This window comes from Callorhinchus milii, unplaced genomic scaffold, assembly GCF_018977255.1.
Source record: "Callorhinchus milii isolate IMCB2004 unplaced genomic scaffold, IMCB_Cmil_1.0 Scaffold13, whole genome shotgun sequence".
Lineage (NCBI taxonomy): Eukaryota > Metazoa > Chordata > Chondrichthyes > Chimaeriformes > Callorhinchidae > Callorhinchus > Callorhinchus milii.
Window position 1 is genome coordinate 17,220,968 of NW_024704754.1, and position 25,686 is coordinate 17,246,653.

The following is a 25,686-nucleotide window of genomic DNA, read 5'->3' on the forward strand; positions in this document are numbered from 1 at the left end:
TTCACTTTACAGTATATTCTGTGAAGCGCTTTGGGACGTCTAGAAGGCGACAAAAGTGCTATATCAAATGCAAGGGTTATTATTATTATTATTATTATTATTATTATTATTATTATTACACCCACCCCCACCTCACTCTCCAACATTCAAACCTAAGGCAAGTTTCCTTACTCCGCACGCCTCTGGTTACCTAACAGTAAGTTGTTAGTCGATTGGCGGATCACTTTCTTAGGGTAATAATCTCTCCCCCTCAAAAAAAATGTGGTCACTCAATCCACGACTGTTTGTGGGGACGGCGCTGTGCGCAATTGGCTGCCGCGTTTCGCCCGCAAAATATACAGTCAATTCACTTTACAGTATATTATTATTATTACTATTATTATCACTATCAAAAGTTCCCTGGTTGGTGGGGGTGAGGGTGGGGGGGGGGGGGGGGGGAGGGAGGGAGGTGTGGATCCTGGAACAAAAAGAGTTGGACTTTGTTGTTTCTTTCAATGTTAAGAGTGGCGGTGGCGGGGGTGTGGGGGGAGTGGTAAAGCAGCTGAAGTGGGGGTGGGAGGGGAAGGTTTATAAGCCGATTATTTTCCGAAGGCCGGCAGTTTACAGGAATTACGGTAACTCAGTATTAACCGCAAGTTCAAACAGCCGAGCCCTGGGCTCAGCTCAAAAAGACACTGGCGAAGTTGCCAAAGCGTTAGAGGAGTTCTGATGTTCCCACAGGGAGTGGGGAAGAGCTCTCTCAATCAGACTGGACGATGGGCTGTAGCGGGAGCAGAGTGTGTCGTTGCTACAAGAAGCAGGTAAAAGCTTTGAGTCGCCTTGTTTCCGTCAACTTTGCGTCTGTTCTGTCTCTCGCTCTTTCTCTCTCTCTCTCTCACTCACTCGCTTGGGGGGGAAGTTAGTTCGAAGGCAAGCATGTGTGCATGTGCGTGCGCGCGTGTGTGTCTCTCTCTCTCTCGCTCGCTCTGTGGGCGGCTAAATGCATCATTGAACGCCAGCTGCGCTGACTATGATCCAAACAAGGTTCTCTTCGACTCGTAGTTCACTCGTCTGAAACTCCTCAACCTGGGGTCGAAACCGACTCTTATTTCGTGTCGAGTTTGAAAGAGTCCGGAAAAGTTAGTGAACTCTTAAATCTGAGCCTTAATTTCGAAGCTGTTGTGTGTTGTGTTGCGTGTGTGGTGTGTGTGTGTGTGTCTCTCTCTCTCTCGCTCGCTCTCTCTCTCTGCGAATTTCCTTCAAAGACTTTAAAGGAAACCTACCTCAGAGGTAAGATTGCAAGACAACAACTTACCAAATTCTGGATGCTCCCCGAATGCTACGGTCGATCTAAGAGCCAGGTGGAAATTCTCCTGGACGGGGAGCTTCTGAGAGGGCATGGGTTACCGTAAGGGAGTGTTTGAGATGGAAAATACGTCGCCCTGTTACTGCTAACGACAGAGCCACCTCAACACAGGATGTGTCAAAGTAGGTTGAAACGCAAGCGTTTTTTTAATCAGTTATGATCAAGTTCCCGGCAGTCGGGTGCAGAAGATCACCACAGCTTTGTTTGAATGCGTTCCGAATTTTCGTGTATCTGTGAAGGCTTTGAGCGTAATAATAAGAATAATATTAATAATCCTTGCATTTGACAATATAGTGCCCTTATCAAGTGGTTGTGACGTCTCAAAGCGCTTTGTGGGATGCAGCGTAAAGCTGCAGTGACTGTGTGTTTTTGCAGGTGAACATTATAGGACGTGTGAGTAAGGGTGGCATTAGTGAGACTAGCAGAGATTCACGCTCTCACACGCTAGATTGTAAAATTAAATTAAACTAAACTGGCTATCCCATTTCCCCTACAAAATATACAGTCGCTCCAGTTTGCAGTATATCCTGTGAAGCACTTTTGAGACGTCTCGACGCCGTGATAAGGCGCTGTATCAAGTGGAAGGATTATTATTATTATTACTAGATGATAGAGTGACAGCACGGTATGCAAGAGAGACTATCAGTCTACAAATGAGGAGAATGTAGAAATGTCTCTAAGCACTTTGCAGAGAATTGCTGTCAGGTGCAGTGTCTATATTTGTAAGCGAACACACGGGGCAATTTGCACACAATTAGGTCCCACGAAAGGTACAGGATACACCGAAGAGGTTATAGAAACTTCTGTGCACACCAGAATTTTGAGTATTGATTCCCGGATGGAGCGAATTTCCCTTAGGCAAGTTTCCTTACTCCACACACCTCTGCTTACCGAGCAGTGAATAGGAACTGAGCTGTTAGTCGATTGGCGGATCGCTTTCCAGGGGTAATAATCCCTCCCCCGCACAAAAAAATATTTGGTCACTCAATCCACGACTGTTTGCGGAACAATTCTGTGCGTAATTGGCTGCCGTGTTTCGCCCACAAAGTACACAGTCACTACACTTTGCAATATAACCTGTGCAGCACTTTGAGACGTCTCAGCATTGTGATAAGACGCTATATCAAATGCAAGGGTTATTATTATTATTACTTTGTAGTGAAGAGATGCATTGCGTCACTCTCGCAATCGCAGCTGAATTATTGCAAGCACGTACTTGCAGTGAGAGAAATTTGCCTTTAAGATGCGAATTGTGTGCCCCGAATCACTGAATAAATCACTCATTTTCTATTTTTTTTAAAAAAGAAACAGAAGGGAACCACATCAAAACAACATGAAGAACCGATTCAAGAATTAGTGACATTGCAAGGAGATGGTAAGAAATTGTCATTGAACTCTGGATTGTGTGGCACTTTGAATAACACTTATAGTTAAATGTTTAGGACCTCCCCACCCCCTCGGCTTTGATTTAATGGACTGAACTGTGTCTCCAAGTTGAACGCTACCTTTCGCTTGACGATTCGACTTGTTACCAAGTTGATAGAAAGAGATTGTTACTGATTGCAAAGATCTCCACAGGGCTCACCCACGCTCTGAAGCCCTTCGCAGGATATAACAACAACAACAATTTGCACGTATATAGCGCCCTTCGTGCGGGGTAGCATTAACAGTGCCTGACGCCGAGCTGGGGCGAAGGAGGAGGTGACGGTCGAAGAGGAAGGTCTTCAGGCGTGATCTGAAAACAGGGGAAGGAGGGGGCAGAGCGGAGGGATTGCGGGAGAGAGTTCCAAAGCTTCCGGGCGTAATGGCTGAAAGCACGGCCACTGACGTACTGTAATTTGTAGGCAAATGCAGTCAATTTGAACACGGCAATGCCCCACAGACAGTCACAAAGTGAATGGCCAAATCTACCCGGAGAACCCTGCAATCTAACACCGTATCAAGCTGAAACGTTTCAAACGGATTTTACGCCCACTGAGATTTAGTTTGAAGTGTACCTACTCAGTGCCAGGAATGGGATCATTTGTTCGTCTCCCACAAGCAGCAGTGAGATGAATAACCAGTTAATCTGCTTGCAGTACATTTGGATGTGGGAGGAACATTGGCTCCAGGACACGAGAAGAACTCGCTGCACTCCTCGAAATAGAATCAAGGAACATTGCCATTTAGGGTATAATTCCTTCCTTCACTCGTTTTCCCCTAAAAAGTGCAACTTCCCATTTGGCGACACTGAACAACATCCGCCACCTGCCCGCCCACGATAAAAATAATGGAGACGGGATATTTAAGATCCACCTGAGTTACCGGGAAAGGCATACGATACAATACAAATTACATTTGTAAAGGGTCTTTCACGTCGGAAGGATATCCCAAGGTGCTGGACAGTCGGGGATTTGGAGGGTGGCCGAAGGCTCGGTCGAAGAGGAGGGTTTCAAGACGCGCCTTGAAGGAGGCAAGGGAGGGAGCGAGGCGAAGGGAATGTGGGATGGAGTTCCATAAGGTGGGGGCAGATAGGGCGAAGGCCCGGCCACCGATGATGGTGAGAGCATGAGTACTACCAAGCAAGCAAGACTAGCATTCTGCCTTACTGGAGACACCTGGAGTATACATACTTCATGCGTGATCCCTTCGAACGCTAGTTAATGATTTTTTTGTTCGCTCCCTCACTCTCCTCCAGATGTATCGGTGGGTGCTTCCAATCAGCTGGAGAAGGCGAAAGCCACATTTTTGCAGGGACATGAGAAGGAGCTGCAGATAATCAGGGAGGAGCACGACAGAGAGCTCACACAGCTCAAGGAGAATCTGTCTGCATCCCACGCCGCAGAAAAGCAACAGCTCCAGCTCAGGCACACAGAGGAGGTTAAAGGACTGAGACAAGAATTGCAGGAAAAGGTTTGTATTATAAATAAATAGGTGTTAGACACGCGAAAACATGGGTTATAGAGAGTCTAAAATGGGAGACGTGGGTTAGTTATCGAGACTATAACTGGGAGATATAATAATAATCCTTGCATTTGATATAGCGCCTCATCACGTTGTTGCGTTGAGACTTCTCAAAGCGCTTCACAGAATATACTGCAAAGTGAATTGAAATACGGGTTATAAAATCTATTGATTGGGAGACAATGGGATAAAAGTTTTAAATAGTCCTGCATTACGTAACCCTCGGTTTACCACTTGCCCCATCTTCCTGCTGTATGTCAAATGGCACCACTAATTTCCGTGCCCTCAACAAACCCCCAAAAGTGAAGTGCATTAACCTCTTAGAGCTAAGATGATGGAGAAAGCTTCTGAATTCCAACAGAGATCTCAACATTAATGCTTCCTAAATCGGCCCTTTTAAGAGGGTTGTGGATCTGATCACTTGACTTGACTGTTTGTGCAATCTGATGGGCTGGTGTTGTCTTTGTAGGTTGGCAGCGCAAGTGTTTGTGCAAGAGGTAAATGATTGACAACGTGTGTTTTTTTTCCCTCTGTGTTGTTGTTACCTCCAGAAAGAATCAAATGCCAAGATAGAAGAATTGGAAACCCGTCATTCTGAATACGTTCAGGCCCTCAGGGGAGACTGTGAGACGACGTTAATAGGTAATAAAGACTCCACTGCAAACTTGGGTAGCGTCCTCAGAATGGGGTGCAAACCAACACAGCGAACGTTGGGGTGGGGGGGTTAGAGGGGCACACTGAAGGGGGTATTTCGACTGTCTTCTGCTCTGCTCACCCACCCCTTCATGATCTCCAGTCAAACACTGGACAATGATAATGCCCGAGGGAAATTGCAGTGTTTCATAACGCATTTGATGTGATATTTATTCTGTGCTGAAAATGTAATGCTGCTGCTACTGCCATCGAATCTGTTGCAAAACATCACGTTTCACCCCATTCCTACAAATCCCCCCCTGGCAAATCCCAACTCAACCCCTCGTAAGTGTCTTGCACTCAACGACCACGACTCTCGCAATCGCACATACGTCAACAGTCATGGGTGGGTGTGTGTGGTGTGGGGGGTGTGGGGAGGCGAAGTGGGGGGGGGAAGTATCACACAAGCGAAACTCTCTTCTCTTTTCCTATGAGGGCCTTTAACACTCACCTGAACAGCATTTGCAGAAGATCTTATTTCTCCCCTTGCCAACAGGGTAAATTTGGACCAGTCCAGGGATCGCTTGATCCAAATGCCAAAATACAGGAACTCGATTACTCAATTATAACCGCACTCTCCACAGCGAAAAAGTCCCCTGTTGCAGCGAGCCACTTCGGGTTGGTTGGAAAACCCCCCCCACCCCCCCCCCCCACCCCACAGCAATAGTGCTGTAGCGTAGTGGTTACAGCAATCGCGAGCGAGAGGACCCGGGTTCAATTCCCGGGCAGGGTGAAACCTTAGGCAACCTTACTCCACACGCCTGTGTTTATCCAGCAGTAAGTGGCAAACCCAGCGGTAGTAATCCTTTGAAAAAAAGAATAATAGTTGGATCAGTCACTCCACGACTGTTTGTAGGAGACTGCTGTGGGCAATTGGCTGCTGAGTTTCATCCAAAAACCGTACAGTTAATCCACTTTACAATATTCTGCCAATCACTTTGAGACGTCTCAATGACGTGATAAGGCGCTGTATCAAATGCAAAGATTATCATTATCAACACTGCCAATTGCTGCTCCCATATCGGAAGTCCATATTAACAAGTTCTGAGTTGCCCACTTCTCTCTGATTCTGACTTCTTCAGGCGCTAAGCAATTTAAAGGAAAGGTGTGCATTACATTGAGAGCTTGAACCAACTCTGTTTTGCTAAGGATTTGTTGCAGTTAAAACGCCTTCCCTCTGTACTGTGTATCTCAGTCTGACCAGACCTGTCACAGCATGTTATAGCTGTATGTTTGTATGTATATATATATGTATAAAAACTCTCCCCTTCTTCGAGTCCCACCTGAAAACCTACCTCTTCGACCGTGCTTAAGAGCCACCTCCCCCTCCACCCTTTGCTTTTTTTAAAGAAAATCGACGTGAAGTTTTAGACTCTTTTTCTTGTTGTTTTTCTTAGAGTTGATAAAATCGCATAAACAGGAGAAGAAATCACTGGCTGAATCCTTGGAGAACAGGTGCTCATCCCTTCAGGTAAGTGTCTATAGCGTCAGATACGAGTAACTCACAGAAACCGGGAAGTATGCACAGGCCGGAGTTCTTTGAAATACAGGAAAAAATTGGGATGTAAAATGCGGTATTTCTTAACAACAACAACAAAATTGCCTTTGAATAGTGCCTTTCACATCAGGAGGACGTCCCAAGGCACTGGGCGCTAACAAGATCCCTTAATAAGAAGTCCCGCTAACCGAGGGTAACTTCCGTCTCCCAAACTTTGGTCATGTTAGCAGCTGGGCGATGTGTTATCTATCAGGTGCGGCATCAATTTACATGACTCTGATCCCTTGCTTAGAAATCCTGATAAGAAATAGCAAATGTTAGGTGCCCCCCAACTCCCCAACTCCGCAAATCTGCCCACCTGTGACAGTCCACGTGTTGCGCCAACCATTCACCCACCCCCAACCCCCACCACCCACCTCTGCGTTTGCTCACTTCTGATCTCGTGCAATATTCATGCCTTTACCGAAGGAAACAATAGAGGAACTGACTGCCCAGATCAACTCGTTTCAAGAGAAGACGAAGAAAATCGAGGACGCAATCTTAAGAAGAGATCTCAGGCAAGATAACCAGGTATTTGCTGGTTCTGGGAGTTTCTCCCATGTCCTGTCCAACAATCAATACCCACCCCTACCCACCTCCCAAATAAAATCGCTCATCCGTTTCAAGGCTATTGCTGTGCGCAATTGGGCTGCCTACAAACATAGAGTCACGCCACTTCACAATCAATTTGTCAAGCGCTTTGGGGTGTGAAAGGCACTGCACAACAGGAACAACAAGAGCTTGCATTTATACAGTGCCCTTCGCGTGGGTAGTGTCTCGGAGCGCTTAATGCCAAGCTGGGACGAAAGAGGAGGTGACCGGAGGCACGATCGACGAGGAAAGTCTTCAGGTGCGATTTGAAGATGGGCATCGAAGGGGTAAAGATGGAGGGATTGAGGCAGGGAGTTCCATAGATTTGGCGGGTAGTGGCCGAAGGATTATTATGATGTGGGCTCAGCTGATTCACTTACTACTTTAGCATTAAAAAGTTGACCTGATAATAACAGACTCGTGGCAATGTCATGATAATTGTTGGAAGTCCCAGAACTAGTAGCAGCTGAGAAACGAGCACAGGGTGGGAAGACAAGCAATACCTAACTCACAGGCACTCTCTGCTGGCCAGTCACTGCCAATGATTTCTACTCACCAAATGTTCAGGTCAACTGTTTATATTAATAATAATAATAATCCTTGCATTTGATACACTCAAAGAGCTTCACAGGATTTAACTGCAATAGTGCAGTGACTCTGCCTGTGAGTTGGGCTTTACTGTTTGGCCGAATAACTCAACAAAATGCAAGGAACTGAGGTCCGAGCAGCTAACTCTTGTGAGCTCTGCTCTGCAGGACATGCGACCTCCCAGCCTGTTCTGGGAGCAGGAACTCGAGAGCTTACGGTTTGTGGTGGAGATGAAGAACGAACGGATCCACAAGCTGGACAAAAAGCTGTTGCGGATGGAAAACCTGGTAGGTTTCGCTTGGCGGAATGAAACCTTTGACTGGGGTCGAGGCCCGCTGACTCCGTAAACCGTGCTTGCTTCCCGTGGCTGATAAACGAGAGGTTATTCACACCAGTTTCCCTTCCATCTCAGGCCGAGCTGAACGCCTCGCTTGAGGAGAAGATAAAGTCCCTGCAGCAGGAGTGCGAGGACATGCAAGTCCGGCTGAAAAATCAAGTGGTTTACGCAAGGTACCTGAGGAACTCTTAACAATATAATAACCATAATAAATAATAATAATAATCCTTGCATTTGATATAGCACCTTATCACGTCATTAGACGTCTCATCCTTCACCGAATAATAATAATAATAATAATAATCCTTGCATTTGATATAGCGCTTTTTTTTTGGAGGGATTATTACCCCCACCACCCCCCCACCAAAAGCCATCCATCAATCGACTAACAACGGGGTTCCTGCTTACTTCTGGGTAAACCGAGGCGCGCGTGTGTGGAATAAAGAAACTTGTCCAACATTTCACCCCGTCTGGGTGAATCGAACAGGTTCCTCTCGCTCATCGAGGCGAGCGCTCTAACCACTGCCCTACAGGATTCCATTGTCGGATTTACCATAGTTAGTGTCAAGTAGATGGAGTCAACAAAATCACCTAATCTCCCATTAACCACTGTTAGAAAGATGGTGTGTGTGTGCGCGTAAAATCTTACCGTATCTCGTCTGCCGTTAGGCAACTCTCTGTTGAGCACGTGGCTCTACAGCAGACATTGGAGAAGGAGTCTGTGGCCAAGCAGCGGGTTTGCCAGAAGAACGAGGAGCTGCTCTGGAAGCTGGAGAACGGAGAGGTGTCTCCCACGGCGGGCAGCATGTGGAAACCGCAGCCAGAGTCGCTGGAAATCTCCGCCAGGTGACGGTGAGTGTCGGCACGACCGGAGCTTATCACCAGCGACCCGGCCTCCGATGACTTGGGAGCCATTTTCCTCTTGCCGTTGGTTGCCGACAGGGGTTTTGGCAGCCGGGCTCGGACTGTGGTTCGAGTCTCACGCCAATGTACCAGCATTGCCTTCAGAGAGGACCTTCAGGACTCCGCGGCAGAGCTGATACCCCTTACACGAAACGGTGGCAAAGCCAGCGGCGGGCACTGAGGAGAACTCACAAGATCGGTTCGGATGAAGAAAGCCCTTTCGTCCCACCTGATCTCACCCCTTCACGAACACTCGTCCTCCCATCCCTACGTCGAGCTGTGTGGTTTTTTTTTAAACGAGTCCGAGTGTCCCGGCCTCAACCCCCCTTCTAAGGAAAACTTGTTCCAGTCATCAGGTACCATCTGGGTTACCCTCTGGGTAACTAAAACCGGTCTCTGCTCTGAAATTAGACCTTTACAAACTCTGAACCCGTGTTCTCGTGTTCCCGGCTCTTATTTCATTAGAGACTGACACTCAGGGAAGGTGTTTCACTAGAAGCCGAGTAAGTGGTTAAGGCTGAGACAAGAGCGATACCTTTAAGGGGGCATTTGCTGTTTGTCGCTTCCATTTCCTGACAGTGCAACACCTCAACCACCGCATTGGAGCATCAGTTACACTATGTGATTCCAATGTCCTGACGTGGGGGCTTAAACCCACAACCTTGTGACTCGGAGGTGAGAGAGAGCTCTACCACGGCCAAGAATGCAACAGGACTTCAAAAGGTTTCTACAAGAGACCATTGAAGAACAGGAGGCCACCACAGCTTGGCCCACTGAACAGTAGGAACAGGAAAGGTCACCTCTAATCCAATGGCTTCCAGCCAACTCACTGGGAAACCTTCAAAAAGACGCGTTGCAAACTAAAGGTGGTGTAAAAACCTTTCGAGAACTGAACCGGGGGCAGCGAGTGATTCCACTCAGCTCCAGTTAACCCTGTTAGCCAAAGCCCTAACAAGGAGGATGGTCCGAGCTGGACAAGCAGCGGGAAAGCCTGACACACAGCGATACGCTGTTTTCGCTGGTTAGACTCCAGCAGTTACCTCAACGCACAAAATGGAGTCCCCAAGCCTGGCCTCTTGCCAACCTGCGCCTAATACTTTCCGGAATTAGGTAAGCAGGATGCATCCCTCCAGGGAAAGAAAAAAGAGAGAGAGAGAGAGAGCACATTACAATCGAGCAATCTATAAATCTTTGGAATACCCATGTGTAGGTGGGATGCATGGAATTCTCTCAGTGATACTCTTAAGGACGGCGATGCGTTTCCACTTCGCGCCCAACTGACCGAAAATAATCCGATTGTTGACCCACCTGATACCACATGCAGGATAGCAGATGAAATGGTTAAATGCCGAGTGAACCTGGAACCTCCAGTCTCTCAACAAAGCAAACTGCAAGTGACCGGCTACGCAAAGCTGAACTTTGCTTACGAGTCAAAACGATGCAAATCCACAGGATGAAATAAAAGAGGACACTTTATTGTGTGTCGGGCTGTTTCATTTTTCCAAGGTCATTTTCTTTTAGTAAAATTACCACTGATACGGATTTAAAAATACAACAACTTTCACTTATATAGCGCCCGCACACTGTCTCCTGCGCAGAAGGATTGTTAAATCCAGCTTTCATCTCGTATTTTCACCGCTAAGCAACCAATTTTGGGGGGAAAGGGTGAAAGGCAGTCGGTTAAATTTAAAAAAGATTTTCACCTGAATCTTTTAAATTCCGAGGGACAGTGAGGTTTACCCTTTGCCATATCCCGCCAAGTTCTCTGGTGGGGGGGGGGGGGGGCTGTGAATTTTCGCTCACAGAATACGCATAGTCACACGACTTTACAGCGTGTCCCGTGGAACGCTTTGGCGCGACACAGGTCAACGAGTCCTGGGAATGCTTGGAATTCCTTGTCCGTGCCGTTAAATGGTTGTTCCAAATTATCGACAATAACTTGCATTTATATAACGTCTTTCACATAGGGTAGCGTCCCGGAGCGCTTAGATTTAAATCCCGATTTTCACTCAATTTACCCGAATTTACCTTTTTTTGTGTGAATTTCCCCCTCCCCCCCCCCCCCACCCACCCTCGATTTTCAACGGAAACAAATCGATCCTGAAAAATACCAGGGTTTTAATATTTGTAAATAAAAGCTGACGTTAATGGGACTTGTGTAGCTAACACGCAGTGCCCTCTACTGTCCCGTTGTGCGACGCACATCTCAGTCTATCCTTGGTGTAAATACTGCAAATTCTGTAAATGTTGTAAATTTGCACGGCTACGGGGGCGCGAGCGGGGGAAGTGGGATTGACTCTTTTCAAAGAGCCGACACAGCCACGATGGGCCGAATGGCCTCCTTCTGTGCTGTATGATTCTATGGTGACTTACTCACAAGGTGAGAGTAAAATCTTGGATGAATAAAATATTTTTTTTAACAAAACTAAAAATAATAGGTAATAGATCTCTCTAACAATTACCATAGACTCAAGCTACTTCATGTCAACGATATACTTTTCATATACTTTTTTTTTTAAAAAAAAACTTTTCGCAAAAGGTGCCTCGATTTTCAAACGCTCGGACTTCTCTTATGTTTGCCCCGGACTGGGGTGAGGAAGAACCTTGACGGTAGTGGACGCTGTGCTCTGTCCCTGCATATTCTGAGCCGTGCAGGAATACAGTCCCTCATCCACAGGTCGGCTCTCATCCACTAAAAGCACGCTCTGTGACAATTGCTGGATCTTTCTTCCGATGTACACTTGGCGTTGGGTCTCCCGGGTGTAGGTTGGTCTCCCCAACTGTTCACAGGAAACAGACACAAAAGACACAGACACAGAGAGTGAGAGAGAGAGAGACAGAATATATCAATTTCTCATCGGTGTTCAAGTGTAGAATTTTACCTCCCGGACGTTAAACCTTTTGTCTCAAAGTTCGAAGATTCAGAATGGAAACGTGCCAAATTCTTAAGATTGGTCTTCATCTAATCGGACGTGGCTTTCTTTCGAACGACTGGGATTGAATTTCAGGTGTTCCACATTAAATCACACGTGACCTTGAATTTTAAGACTAAAACGATAAAAGTCTAAAGACTTTGACCATTTACAATGCTCTAACGATACTCTGAGCTCCTCCTTAACTCTTGCAATGACAATGATCATCTGATTACACCAGTTCAGGAGGGAGGGGATGAGGCAGAAGGAAATGGGATGGAGTTCGTGGTATTTGCCGAGCGGAGGGAGGGAGTGGATAGGTCAGTAGGGGTGCAGGAGGTCACAAGTAGGGGGAGTGGAAATAATGACCAGAAAGTGATGGGTTTCAACTCAACTCAATTATCGGACGAATACGATAATCAATAACATTTGTACCGAAAGCAAAGTGACCCTAACACGGAGCCGCTATTTAAACCCTTGAGACTTAACAGCTTACCTTCTGCCCAGGAAACACCCAGGTAAAGTCCACCGGTATCTCGGGCTCTCCCAGAGCTGCACACGTCAAATTAAAGTTCTCACCCACACGCGCTGAACTGACGGAGGCTTTGATAACAGCCGAGGGCCGAGCAGAGGGATCTGAACAAGTTTACGGAAAAAATGGTTAAACGTAATATCTTTAAATTCTCTCCAGAAAGAATAAAGAACCATCTCGCGGTGCTTCACAAGCAATTACCGTCAAGCGTAGTGACTGATTTTACAGAGACCATAAAGAAAAACCTGAAATTGCCCTTTGCATCTCTTAAACCCATGTCCTCTTTGGTCTATTGACTTGTTGCATCCTTAAGTGCAATACTGATCTGGGTTTTTTTCCATCCCGTTTCGAAGTGTTGAAAGTGAACGTTATTTTAATAAAATAAAAACTGAGCGTCTAATATGTAAAAAAAAACATTGTCGCTTAATCCACGACTGTTTGTGACAGACGTCACTGTGCGGAATTGGCTGCCGGTTTTCGCCCACAAAACATACAGTCAATTCTCTTTACAGTGAAGTGCTTCAACAAGGTGATAAAGCGCTATATCAAATGCAAGGAATATTATTATTATTATTAAACTTTACACCACGTTGAAAACGAACGTCATTTCAATCGAAATAAAAGCTGATAATCTTAACACTTACACCTGACAAATATCAGGAGGTACTTTGTTGAGCTCTGCCTCAATCCCTGGTAACTGGCCACGCAGTAAACCGTGCCAGCGAAGGACGGCACAGCCTTGTGGACAACAAAACCCTTCGTCACATCAAACGTGATCAGTGTCCCGTCCAGCGGGATCTCCTCCGGTGGGAATTCCCGGTGCAGGGTCACTTTGGCCATTGGGTTGGTCACTCGGCAGGGAAGCCTGGTGGGCCTGTCTGTCCGCAGCTGGACTGCTTCGTAATAATCGTTCGATGGTATAAACAGCTCACGTGGATCTACGGGGAAAGGCACCAGAGGCTTTGGTCACTTACGGCTACGAAACCTCACCGCGTCCAATCCTTTCCTGTCGTTTTTATCCTCCTCTTTTCTTCTCCCATCTCGTGATGGGTCGTTGTCTAAACCTCCCCCCCCCCAACTCCCATATACACACACACACACACCAGGGAAAACGCCTTTTTAAATTAAGAATTCCTCCACAAATCACCGTAAACTTAAATGTTAAGACAAAATGGTTTCGCAGCAGAAGACCAGCACAGTAGCAACTTGGTGGGGTGTGGGGTGGGTGGGGTGGGGAGGGGGGGGGGGGGGGGGAGAAGGGAAACGGCAGTCAGGAGCGAGTGAACCCTGGCCAATGACAGACTGTGGGTCCCACCGGTGAAGAAGACATAGGTGCTGCCTGTCTTCGACTCGTCCTTCCTGCAGTTCTGCCCATCGCAGTGCAGAGCCCAGCAGCCGTACTCCCCGGTGTCAGCTCCGGTGGTGTTTGTTAGGATCAGTTGGCTGAACTTCTCTCGGTGGCTAATTCTGCAAGTGAAAAAGAGTACAATTATCGATTGCCTAGTACAAACACCCGCCACATTAATTAAAAAAAAAGACACCACCAATCTGTCCAACCCTCCCCACCCGTGAGATCAGTCGTGACTATTTTGGCGGCGTGTTTTTGGCCAGTGTGATAATTATCACCAGGTGATATCGTCACATGCCGCAATTTGGATCACGGTCGATGTAGGCTCCCAGTGTAGGGTCAGGGATTAAGCCTGACTCATCAGCAGGACTATGGAAGAGCAGACCAGTCACTAGGGGCTGGGAATCCTCCCCTTAAACTCTTGTTAACCCTGCAAACCAAAACCCTAACGGGTAGGGTGGTCCTTGCTGGACAAGCAGCGGGAAAGCTGGCCGGACAGGGCACTCGATGGGCAAGCTATGTGATTCCAGTTGGTTAGAGTCCAGCAGTTACCCCAAAGCACACTCTTGGGTCCCCAAGCCTTGGCTCTCGCCAACCTGCGCCTAATAATTTCCGGAATTAGTTAAGCAGGAGGCGTCCCTCCAGGGAGAGAGAGGGAGAGAGAGAGAGAGAGAGAGAGAGAGAGCATTTCATTCCAACAATCTATCTCTGGGATTTCCACGTGTAGGTGTGGGATGAATGGAATTCTCAGTTGGATTTGGAGACTCTTAAGCAACGGTGATGGGTTTCCGCACGTGTCAGCTAAATAAATAATAACCGGCAGAACAGACTTGCCGGTCTGAACGTCACTAATCCAGGTCCTATATGTTCCTACCTGAACCTGCTGTCATCGTCCTCGTCCAGATAGCTGGGGTAACGCCAGTTGATGGGCTTGCCTCTGCATCGCAGCTCAAACCTCCCTCCAGCGGGGACGGATAAGGTTTCCGGCGGTTTCTGAAACACTCCCTTCTTGATCGCCAGGCTCATGATAAACACCGGTGGAGACTCCTTGGCCATGGTTTTCTTCTCCTTCCTCGCTTTGATCTTCTTGACGCTGGGTTTGAGCTTCTTGCCGGGGGTTTGCTTCTCCCGGGCAACTTTGCCCACCGTTTCGGTGACTTTCTCCTCCTTTTTCTGGCATTCCCCTGAAACGACCAACACAGTTTACTGAAACAAACGATTTTCCACGCACGTTGCAACGACAAAGACAACTTGCACACATATATATATATATATAGCGCCCCTCAAGCAGGGTAGCGTCCCAGAGCGCTTGAAGCTGGCCCAGAATTGTATGGTGAACTTCCGCTGCATTTCACGAACTAAAATAAAGAGGTGAAAAATAGGTCGTTGGATGTGCTAATCACCACATCACATACCTCATGTTTAATCCCTGCAGCTTGTTTCCCTATCCCTGATCTTCTTAAGAGCTGCAGAAAAACAGCGCACAAATTAAGAGTGCTTTCAAGACTTTTCTCACAATTCTACGCGCACTTATACTGTAAGCCGAAACCTTATTAGTTTTATCGCTGTATGGGTGGGTGTGCGATCTTGGCAAGTGGCAAAAAACACTGAGACAACAAACAAAAAAAAAAACGCCGAGTTAACCAAAAACTGCCGGGTCGATAAAACATAACACCAGTCTATTTAAACAGCAAGGCGGAATTAAGTTCCATTTCTGTGCTTGAGGATTGAGGAGAGGTGAATATTCTTGGTGAAATAATAATAACAATAATCCTTGCATTTGCATTTGATATAACGCCTTATCGCGTCATTGAGACGTCGCAATGCGCTTCACGGAATATATTGTAAAGTGGATTGACTGTGCATTTTGTCGGTGAAACACGGCAACCAGTTGCACATACAGAAGCTGCCCAGTTTGAACTGCTTTATCCCACTGATGGAAAGCTTGCCACCGTTATCGCTAACGTTACAGCCAGATGGTCCTTGCACTGAGCTACACAGGAAGTGGGTCATGGCTGATGTGCTCCACCGCCATTGAATCCACCCGACCCAGTTCAGTGCCGCAGTGAAACAGCGTCCAAACAAGACTCGGTAGGCACTAGGACACGAGAATCGCATTCCTTCACGTCGCTTGCTTTTCATCATTATATAATCGCTTAAAATTTGACGGTTAAAACTTGACCGGTGACCGTTTTGTTAACGTGGATGGTTTGAGCTGGAAATATTGAATAGAGATGAGTTAAATGCATGGATTCCCGTGCACTCTCACCTCGGTTGACTTAACTTAACCCTAACTCGCTGGCGATTTTACTTACCCAATTCCAGTAGAAAAAGGCAGGCTAAGCAAGCCAGAGGGAGAAAAAATCTCAGCTTCATCACGCGTAGAGAAAGTTTCTAAAAAGTTTTCGAGGGAGCTGAGCAGAAGTGAGCCCAAGCTCGGACTGAAGTTCACACTAAGGTGATGGTCTCAGAAACTTCACAGCGGAGTAGCGAAGGGGGTGGGTTCCAGGATTTACTTTTCTTTCAGCTATTTCTTGGTGAACAAAGTCTCCTCACAGCCGGCTGAGATTCAACGGGAAGAATTTAGCCAGCTGAGAAGGCAAACTCAATGAGCCCATTCATCTGCTTAACCTGACATCCACTCTCCAATTAACATCCACATACTTGGCATACTTTTCAGCTCCTTGCTATATATATTATACAACGGGGTGATGCGTATTGCAACCACATATGTTTAGCAATGATTGAAAAATATTTCGGAAGAGAGAAATAGCTTAATTTGACACAAATTCAACAATAAATATGTAATCCATCCCCCCCTTTCCCTCTTCCCACCATCGCTGCAATAATATTTGCGGCGTTCATAACACATTCCTTGTGTTAGTTAACGCTGCAAACTTCACCCTCAATTTTTCTCTTTTCTCTTCTGTTTTGCTCCCATTCCCTGCTCCTCTCCCGACTCCTTCCCTTTAGGAAAAGGTCCCAGTCCAATCTCTGGGAGTTGTGGCTTTGTGAGCTTGACGTTAATTGTAGGGGGAAAAATCGTTGAGGTTCGCTGAAAAGGAAGTAATTGAGGGGATCTGGCGAGAGTTAAAGGCAATAAATAGATGTCAATGTGGATCTATGGAAAATAGGTCATGCTGAACAAATTCATTGGAACTCTTTGAGGAAGTAACAGTGGTTGTTGTGTATGTTATATGCCTTGATTTTCACTGCGGTCACTCATAAAATACTTCCTATAGCAGCCATGCGATTAGGGAGTAAATTGTACACCCGGAAAATGAATGAGCTGGAAATAGATAATAGATTGAGTTGCCAACTGCAATGCTTTTACCAGCTGTGACCAGCAGAGGTTCATTCCCCTGGGATCTGGTTGGGATATTTAGAAATTGTCTCCATTTAGAGAGGTTTAAGATGCCCAATCACACACTCTGGGGTCCCCAAGCCTTGCCAGCCTGTACCTAATGCTCTCCGGGAATTAGGAAAGCAGGATGCGTCCGTCCCGGGAGAGAGTGCTCATTCCGTTCCAATACACGGGAATTTCCCTGTGTAAACTGAGATGAATGGAGGTCTCAGTTTGGTTCAGAGACGGTGATGGGATTTTGCGTGCGTCAGACACCCAGCTGACGTAAAAGAAAGATCTTAGAAGTAAGACGTCCAACGCTGGTTCAGGCTGCACCATTCACGGCAAACCTTCACCGTTTTGGCTTCAAGAACCCCATTTGATATTTGGGAAGTAGGGACGAGGAAAAAAGGCACGGTGAACAGGATTAAAGAGATCTGCCGTGATGATCCAACAGAACAACGCAACAGGCTCAGCGGGCTGAAAACGGCAAATAAAAAGGTTGGAATCATTATATTATTATTAGAGTTCAGGTTTATTAGCCTTTCAAAGTATAGTGAACAATCATTGTACACACAAGTCAAGCACCAGAACAGTGCAATCCCTCACTTCTGCAAAGCGAGTTGTTTTTCCATTCCAAGATTCCTCTAATAATCATACTCGCGATATAATATTCGGATTGCCAGCTTTCTGCTCCTCCCCACCAAAAAAAATCCTGAGATGAAAAATATAATGTCATGCATTTGAAGGGAAAAGCCAGAAGATAATTGATAAGGCGCTATATCAAATGCAAGGATTATTATTATTATTATTATTATTATTATTATAAAAGCTGTGAATTTTCTTTTAAAATAAAGTAAACGAGAGAGTAGCTCGGCACAAATAGTGCCTGGAAATAGAAAGGAATTCAGTAATATAAATGTCAAAGTTTTTAAAGTTATTGAGGTTCAACATAGCAGCAGATTAACCAGTTTGATTGCTTGATTAAAAAATTGCTATCGGAATAACTTGCAACCGCACAAACAATAGCTTACATTTATATAGCACCTTTCACAATAAAAAAAACCCTTCAAAGCACTTTACAAAATACGATCGATCGGAAATGAAAACGTCATCATATTATCTTCCGTGTGTTATGTAGAATCACGTAAGTAACTTCAGTACAACATTTTGGTTTTATTTGGGATTTCTTCTCAACAATGTTGAATTCCGCATATTAGAGAGTCAGTGTGACTGAGCTAACTTTACAAAGCGGTGTCCGACTGTTTTTCTCCTGTATTGCTTAGCGCCCATTATTTTGCACTGTTGTTGCTGCAAAAGATCAATACAGTATTGTGCACACACCCTTCCTGCAGTCATCCACTAACCGCAAGCTCACGCGTAAACTCTGAGCCGGCGTATGATCTGAAAGCGGGATGGAGAATACATTGGGGTACATGTTACGATGCACCGATGTGTTAATTAAACATCTCTGGCAAGAATTAACCCAGTAGAACTTGGCAACCCACAGCAAGCTTCACTAACCAGGCTGGGCTATTCTGAGAGTCGTGCTTCGACTCCCTTTACGAGTTCCGTTGAAGCGAGACTCCCGATTTGGAGTCGCTCTCAAGATCCCCTTCTTGATTCAATGTCTTACATCCGATTCCTCTCGAAGTAGGTCAAGATCACAGGAGAGCTTCGGATGAAGCAGGCTGTTTGACCCACTTTGTCTCATCCTTCCTTCCAGGCTCATTCGCGTTTTCCCTTAGTCACGTGTTCTTCACTCCAACAACAGCTCTCAGGATTTGATTGAAAAAAAAACTTTCAGGTCAAGCGAAATGATTGTTGTCTTTGAGAGGTGTTCCCCGGTTTTTGGTTGTCACAGTGGATTCCTATCTTAAATGTTGTCAGATCACCGAATCAACCTCAAATCACCTCATCTTTGTTCTCGTCAGCGGACGTTTCGTTCCCGAACGTACCCTCGACACAGTGCCCTTGCCGATGATGTCTTTCCACGCTGTGCCGAATGCCGTAGCAGAAATATATGAGCAAGCCTGTCAGAATTACAGAACTTTAACAAAAAAATCTTTCGATAAGTATTCAACTGCACAAAATCTAGTCAATTGGCGACGTTTTGCGGAGCAGGCACTCGCTTTTCAGCAATATAATGGCAAATTCAGGCCGTCGCAATCACAGTAAATTTATGATAACTCATCGCTCCAACGGAAAGGGCTTGGCGACGAGTTATCAGGAGCGATGAGTTATCAGGAGCAGCGAGTTATCAGGAGCGGCGAGTTATCAGGAGCAGCGAGTTATTGGGAGTGGTGAATTATCAGGAGTGACGAGTTAGCAGGAGTGGCGAGTTAGCAGGAGTGGCGAGTTAGCAGGAGCGGCGAGTTAGCAGGAGCGGCGAGTTAGCAGGAGCGGCGAGTTATCAGGAGTGGTGAGCTAGACATGTATATAAATAAATACATGAATAAATGCAGTCCGGATATTGACAGCACAATGGCCTAAAGTGGAAGTTGAGGCAGCGTCGAGTTATCAGGAGTTTACTGTACTTCTAAGGTAAACTTTTATGACTCTTACCTATCGCCATGCAGATGGAGAATTGAATCCAGGTTGCCGCACTCATTTGCACCATCAAGCACAGATTGACGCACATGCTGAGTATGGGAAGGAATGGTATGCAGGGCACCTTGAAAGGCAGGCAACGGGACACTCAAATCAGGATAAAGCTCTGCTTAACTCAACACAGACTGAAACCCTGTTCAAAGGTACAGTCCTTCCATTCGAGCCTTGATTTAAAAACATTGAAAGGAAAGCTTTCCGCAAAGTGGGGTGAGAGCAGAATAGGATTCATTAAATATAATGCTCTTAATAATAATAGTAGTAATAATAATAATAATGATAATCCTTGCATTTGATACAGTGCCTTATCACGTCATTGAAACGTTGCAAAGTGTTTTACAGAATATATTATAAAGTGGATATTATTATTATTGTTGTTGTGTTATGGGCACAGCATCTCGGGTCTTTGTAATATCAGTGCCAGAGATTGCGGCACATTGATTTCCTGTGGGAACAATAACAACAACAACAAATTACACTTGTATAGCGGCCTTCACATTGGGAACACACCAAGCCAGTATTGTTAAGTGACTCGGGACGTCCTCCCGATGTGAAAGGCGCTTTATAAATGTACATTTGCATTGTATTGTACCATAAATGGAGCCTTTGTCTGATTCTGCGGTTGTCTCCAGATGATCAACACGGCGGCCACTGATATCAAGAGGAGGGTCACAAGACCAAAGATGCTCCCAATCTCTGCTGCTATGATAGCGTCCAGCCCCGAACTTGTCATTCCGTACACGATAAAGAACAGGATTACTGAAAATGAGCAAACACAAGTTACATTTTTTATAAATAAATAAGAATAAGAATAATAATTTGGTCACTCAAACCAGGACTGCTTGGGGCACTTCTGTCCGCAATTGGGCTGCCCCGTTTCGCCCATAAAATATACAGTCAAATTCATGTTACGGCATATTCCGTGAAGCGCTTTGAGATGTCTAACCGATGTGGTCAGGTTCTATATCAAATGCAAGGATTATTATATGAAAATCCTCACGAAGAGGAATGGCAATGGGATGGAGAAATAGGTCATTCAATATGTGAGCAAAGACAATTTGGTAAGTGATGAGCACGATGGGCAATGTTTGTGCTGTTTAGCACAAGGCATATGTTGCGAAATACTGCAAACTTTGCTCCTGGCGTGTTAGCGCCTGTCTACCCCTGGAAAGCGATCCGCCAATCGACTAACAACCAGGTTCGTACTCACTGCGAGGTAAACAGAGGCGTGTGGAGTAAGGAAACTTGCCTAAGGTTTCGCCTGGCCCGGGAAAGAGAGAGGATAGACAATAAAGCTGAACACTCACCAATTATTCCTACACAACAGGTGACGATATTTGACGACTGCCTTGTCGGGAATTGAAGAGGAGAGAGTAACAAGCTGGAAACCAAATACCTCTTGATGGCTTCTTCATTCTGCCCGGCCCCGTTTCCATCATTCATTTCAACAGCGATTTTCTTATCGAAATCCGACTGATGTCTGAAACAGAATTATTTTGCGCCAATCAATACTTTCTTTGTCCGGGAGTAACGCCCAGCGTATAAGTGAACGTGCTGACGATTCTGCCCGGAAACGGAGGGGTAAAAATTCCGTTCGGTAATACGCATAACGATGGCACGTTTCGCCCACAGAACATACAGTCAATCTAACTTTACAATATATTCTGCGCTTTGCGATGTCTCGATTACGAGATAAAGCGCTGTATCAGATGATTAGTGGGTATCATTGCCGAAGGCCGTACATGTGATGCCGAACGGAATTTCTCCCCCAAAGTGCCTTACCTCAAGATAAGAACGCACATTGCCACGAGTGTATAGGCAACAAGTGTGCCAATGGACATCATGTCTATCAAAGCTTTCAGGTCAAAGAGGCACGCCATTACAGCTAAAATAGCAGGCAAAGAAAACTGTATGAAGCATTAGAAATACAGTAAAACTCACATAAAGTCAACCGCAACATCTACGTAGTGCCTCTCACACAGGGTAGAGTCCCAGAGCTGTGCGAACGGTTGGGACCATAGCATTTAGCTCTACACGACTTATGCACAGTATGAGTTATGGCAAACTTGCATAAGTCGTATCAGATATGATTGATGTAAAGTTATCTATGTCGGATTTTATACGGCTAACACGTAACACATACACAAATACTGTCCTACTTTTGTGCCCTTGTCGAATTAAAATCAATCATAATCCTTGTGTTTAATGTTAGGTCCAGCGAAATGTTCAAACATCTCAAAGTGCTTCACGTGTAATTTCTGTCAAGTGCAGTGCCTTTTTTTCCCCCCCAGTAACCAAGGCACATAATGTATTAATCCCAACGCCTTGGGACGTCCTCCCGACATGAAGGGCGCTATACAAATATAATCTTGTCGTTGTTGTTAATCATAGCAGGTGGTTATTTTCCCTTGCCTGTATATCTAATTACCCCCAAACCCCATACCCCCAAACACACTGTACCCCCAAAAAACACTGTACCCAAAAGAACATCATCTCTTACCAGAAATAACTGCTCCCACAAATGTGGCGACGATGGGAGTCTGTCGTGTGCTCAGTTTCCCCAGAACCTTGAACAACAAGCCATCTCTGGCCATTGCCAAGACGATCCGGGGCAAAGGGAACATGGCACCCAGCAAACTGCCAGCGATGGGGGAGGGGGAAAATTCACAATTAGAATTCAGACCAACAGGAGAAAATCAACAATTTCACGAAGATTTACATAGGTTTTCCAGCACAGAGATGAGATGGAGTCTTATTTGCACTAACTATTGCAGTAGGCTCAGACTCTCATAAAAACATAAGGATTTGCTGGACGAACGATGAAATTGATAGAAGAGATTACAGTCCCGACCTTTGTCTTACCTTGTTGACAACGCACACAGGGAACCTACAGCTACTAAATACTTAGCCCCGCTCCAGCCCACATACTCAAAGGCAGTAGGGAGCGAGCTTTTAACATCGAGCAGATAATATGGCATCATAAGAGTAAGTGCCGCAGAAACACCCAAATATGCCAAGATACAGATGAGAAGAGAGGTAATGATGCCAATGGGAATAGACTTCTGGGGATTCTTCACTTCCTCACCTAAAGAAGTGATAAAACATGAATAATAATCCTTGTATTTCTTCAAGTTAAACTCGCAATAATAATGATAATATTAATAATAACCCTTGTGTTTGATAGAGTGCCTTACTGTGGATCGAGTGACCAAATTATTGTTATGTTAAAATAACAATAATTTAATAATTTAAATTCTTAAATGATAATATTCGAATCATTATTTGAATAATAACAATGATAATAAAAATTCCAAGGGATCAAGTGCTGTATAAGAACGTCACATCTTACCTGTGGTTGCAATGCAATCGAAACCCACGAAGGCATAGAAGCAACTTGCAGCACCAGTCAGCGTTCCACTGAATCCATACGGCATAAACCCACCCGATCCATAGCCGTTGTCCACGTGCGCAACCAACGACAGGTTTCTGAAGGTTAGGGGAAAAGATTTCACATCCGTCAAAGAATTTGTTACCGCATGAAACCGCATTTGTGAAAATTCCTCACACAGAGACGCAAGAGAGGTTTGGATGAAGAAGATCCTTCGGTGCATTTGATCTCATCCGTCCAGAATACCCACCCCACCATTTTCTCGTCGTGGCTCGTGTGCTTTGACCCTTCAAGCTGTCCTAAGGACCGTTCATTCCCACTTACTGTGCTTCGGCCGTCATGTTCATCAGGTCTTCTTCTCGTATGTTCCAGTTGTAAATGTCTCCTTTTATGAACCCCCCAATAATAACAAACAGAAGTACCAGTATGTTAATAGCTGTTAGGAGCTTGTTCACTCTTGTCGACTCTTTCACACCAATCGACAGGAGACCTGGAGAAGAAAGGCAATAAGAAAGGAAATTCAGTGCTCGAGAAGGGTGTTTTAAATTAAATTAAATTAGATAATTGATTGCTAAAATTATTCATTAGTGGTTATGCATGACAATAATCCTTGTATTTGATATAGCGCCCTATCGCGTCTTCGAGACGTCTCAAAGCGCTTCACAGAATATACTGTAAAGTGAATTGACTGGGCATTTTGTGGGCGAAACGCGGCCGCCGACTGCGCACAGCAGCGTCCCCACAAGCAGCCCAAATTTGAGAGACCAAATTATTTTCATTTCTTTTGAAGGAATTATTGATAAATATTCATTATGATCAATAATGGATCATTCGATGATGAATAGCGCTGCAAAACCACTGGGTGAGATACATCGCTGCGAGACTGGCATTTTTACAACAGTTCAAAGCTACTGAAATGCTGGTACCTGCCAGAAGCATTATTATACACACAGCAAGACAATCGGGGTAGTCTGCCAGTCCTGGAGAGTTTAGTTTAGCGTTGCCTTTGAGAAAGCTCTCCACTGGTTTGCCAATTATGGTATCAAATGTGCCACTCCATGCTTTCGCTACGCTGGATGTGCCTGTATCAGAGTGAGAAGGGGAGAGAGAGAGGGGGATCAAATCATATCATCATCATAATAATATTAATAATAATAATCCTTGCATTCGCTACAGCGCCGTGCAAGTCACAAAGCGCTTCACAGGAGACACCATAAAGCGGATTGACTGCGTATTTTGTGAAGCAGCAGCTCAGTTGTTGGGCACCGAAGGACGGCACCTCCGACAATGCAACACACACCCCCAGCGCTGCATTGGAGCATCGGCTTAGCCTGCACGAGTTGAACTCCCGACGCAATAGGAAAACATTCCGATAATAATCTTTGCACTCAGCTTCTATTCCACTTGGTCAGTACTTGCCTATGGTGTACGAGAGGATCAGATTCCAGCCGGTGATGAAGGCTAACAATTCCCCGACGGTTACATAGCTATAGAGATAAGCGGAGCCAGTCCTGGGCATTCGTGTACTGAACTCGGCATAGCAGAGGCCGGTCAACATCGACGCAAGTGCTGCAATGAGGAAGGAGATGATGACACTGGGCCCCGAGTCGGCCTTAGCCACTTCTCCTGCCAGCACGTACACACCAGCGCCCAGTGTGCTACCAATCCCTAGGGCAATGAGGTCGATGGTTGTTAGACAACGGCAGAGGTGGGACTCTTCAACGCTCTCTTCTCGCACCACTTTCTTCCGGCAGAGACACTGAGCCAACGACAGAGCGGGCTTGCAGGAAATCATCCTGGACGGGGGTGAGTGGTGGGGGTGGTGGGGTGGGGGAGGTGGGGGTGGTGGGCAGGAAAAATCGCACGGAGAACGAGTTAAGAACCGGACAGCAATGGAAGCCAAAAAGACAAGCTGAAAGCTAGAATTGATTAAAGGCTTAAAGTTGTCATAAACCTCATCCAAAATTTCTACCTCTTTTTGCCCAATTGTCACACGTTCTTTCCCCCATTAAAGTCCATCAAATGTTAAGTTATTTTCCCCATTTCCAGCCCTCTTCCATTAATCTCCTGAAATAAACTATTCAAGGGCTGAATTCCACAGTGGGAGATGAATGTTGCCCTCATCTGAACTGTTGGGGTGAAAGTATCCTCTTTCCGGTGGCTCTAAGTTTATAAACGAAGTGAGTTTGCAACGTCTGAATTCAGTTCCTATCCACAGCAGTGAAAATCCATCACGTTAATGGTGGCAGGTATTAATAAAGAGGAAATGCAGTACTTGGATTTGTTCTGATCTGTGCTGACTTGTGCCAGGAACACACCCTAAGCAACAATGAGATACAAAACCCAATATAATCCGTTTATTGGTAAATTTACAGGAGGAACAAGCTCCCTGTTCTTCGAAATAGTGCCCCAGTCAACTCCAAAGACCAGAGAGCATCTCAATTTTTACGTGTCTATTGATGTTGGCAAAGTCTCCCTCAAAACTGCACTCCAATGCCAACCTGGTTGATGGGTCTGGAGCTAATGTGAAGATTAAATCCACAACTGTGTGATCTGGAGATGAAAGCGCTATCAACAGAATCCGAGAACAAGGTCAGGGTGACAGAGATGTCACAAGAT

The 25,686-nt window shown here is 45.6% G+C and overlaps 4 protein-coding genes across 5 annotated transcripts in view; 1 reads left to right on the forward strand and 3 right to left on the reverse strand.

Annotated features, from left to right (window-relative positions):
• slc36a1 (solute carrier family 36 member 1) overlaps window positions 1–3,384 on the reverse strand; it is a 42,153-nt gene extending 38,769 nt beyond the window's left edge. Inside the window, exon 1 of one of the 2 annotated variants that reach the window (XM_042339925.1) lies at window positions 3,347–3,384. In XM_042339925.1, coding sequence (XP_042195859.1) covers window positions 3,347–3,368 — 22 coding nt within the window. In that variant the 5' untranslated portion in view covers window positions 3,369–3,384. Of the gene's footprint in view, window positions 1–1,294; window positions 1,468–3,346 lie in introns of those variants that run through there. The other variant, XM_042339924.1, reaches the window with a different exon arrangement.
• LOC103184133 (microtubule-associated tumor suppressor 1 homolog) lies at window positions 533–10,418 on the forward strand. Its single transcript, XM_007902000.2, has 9 exons — window positions 533–800; window positions 2,651–2,720; window positions 4,023–4,237; window positions 4,840–4,930; window positions 6,379–6,452; window positions 6,948–7,049; window positions 7,865–7,984; window positions 8,110–8,207; window positions 8,704–10,418. The coding sequence occupies exons 1-9, from the start codon at window positions 756–758 to the stop codon at window positions 8,882–8,884; spliced, it is 996 nt and encodes a 331-aa protein (XP_007900191.1). The 5' UTR covers window positions 533–755; the 3' UTR covers window positions 8,885–10,418.
• Window positions 10,419–11,056: 638 nt separating this feature from the next.
• On the reverse strand, window positions 11,057–16,155 carry LOC103184128 (platelet-derived growth factor receptor-like protein). The gene is made up of 6 exons (XM_007901991.2): window positions 16,045–16,155; window positions 14,604–14,913; window positions 13,697–13,848; window positions 13,026–13,319; window positions 12,346–12,485; window positions 11,057–11,717 (listed from the first exon to the last, which is right to left on the reverse strand). Exons 1-6 carry the CDS (start codon window positions 16,103–16,105, stop codon window positions 11,508–11,510), a joined length of 1,167 nt encoding a protein of 388 aa, XP_007900182.2. The 5' UTR covers window positions 16,106–16,155; the 3' UTR covers window positions 11,057–11,507.
• A 2,822-nt stretch (window positions 16,156–18,977) lies between these two features.
• On the reverse strand, window positions 18,978–24,862 carry LOC103184174 (cationic amino acid transporter 2-like). Its single transcript, XM_042340087.1, is given in 11 exon segments — window positions 18,978–19,105; window positions 19,638–19,746; window positions 20,272–20,438; window positions 20,987–21,159; window positions 21,369–21,564; window positions 22,180–22,316; window positions 22,542–22,764; window positions 23,029–23,165; window positions 23,392–23,557; window positions 23,994–24,149; window positions 24,487–24,862. Coding segments are annotated over 11 exon segments (1,968 nt in total).
• Between the last annotated feature and the right edge of the window lie 824 nt (window positions 24,863–25,686).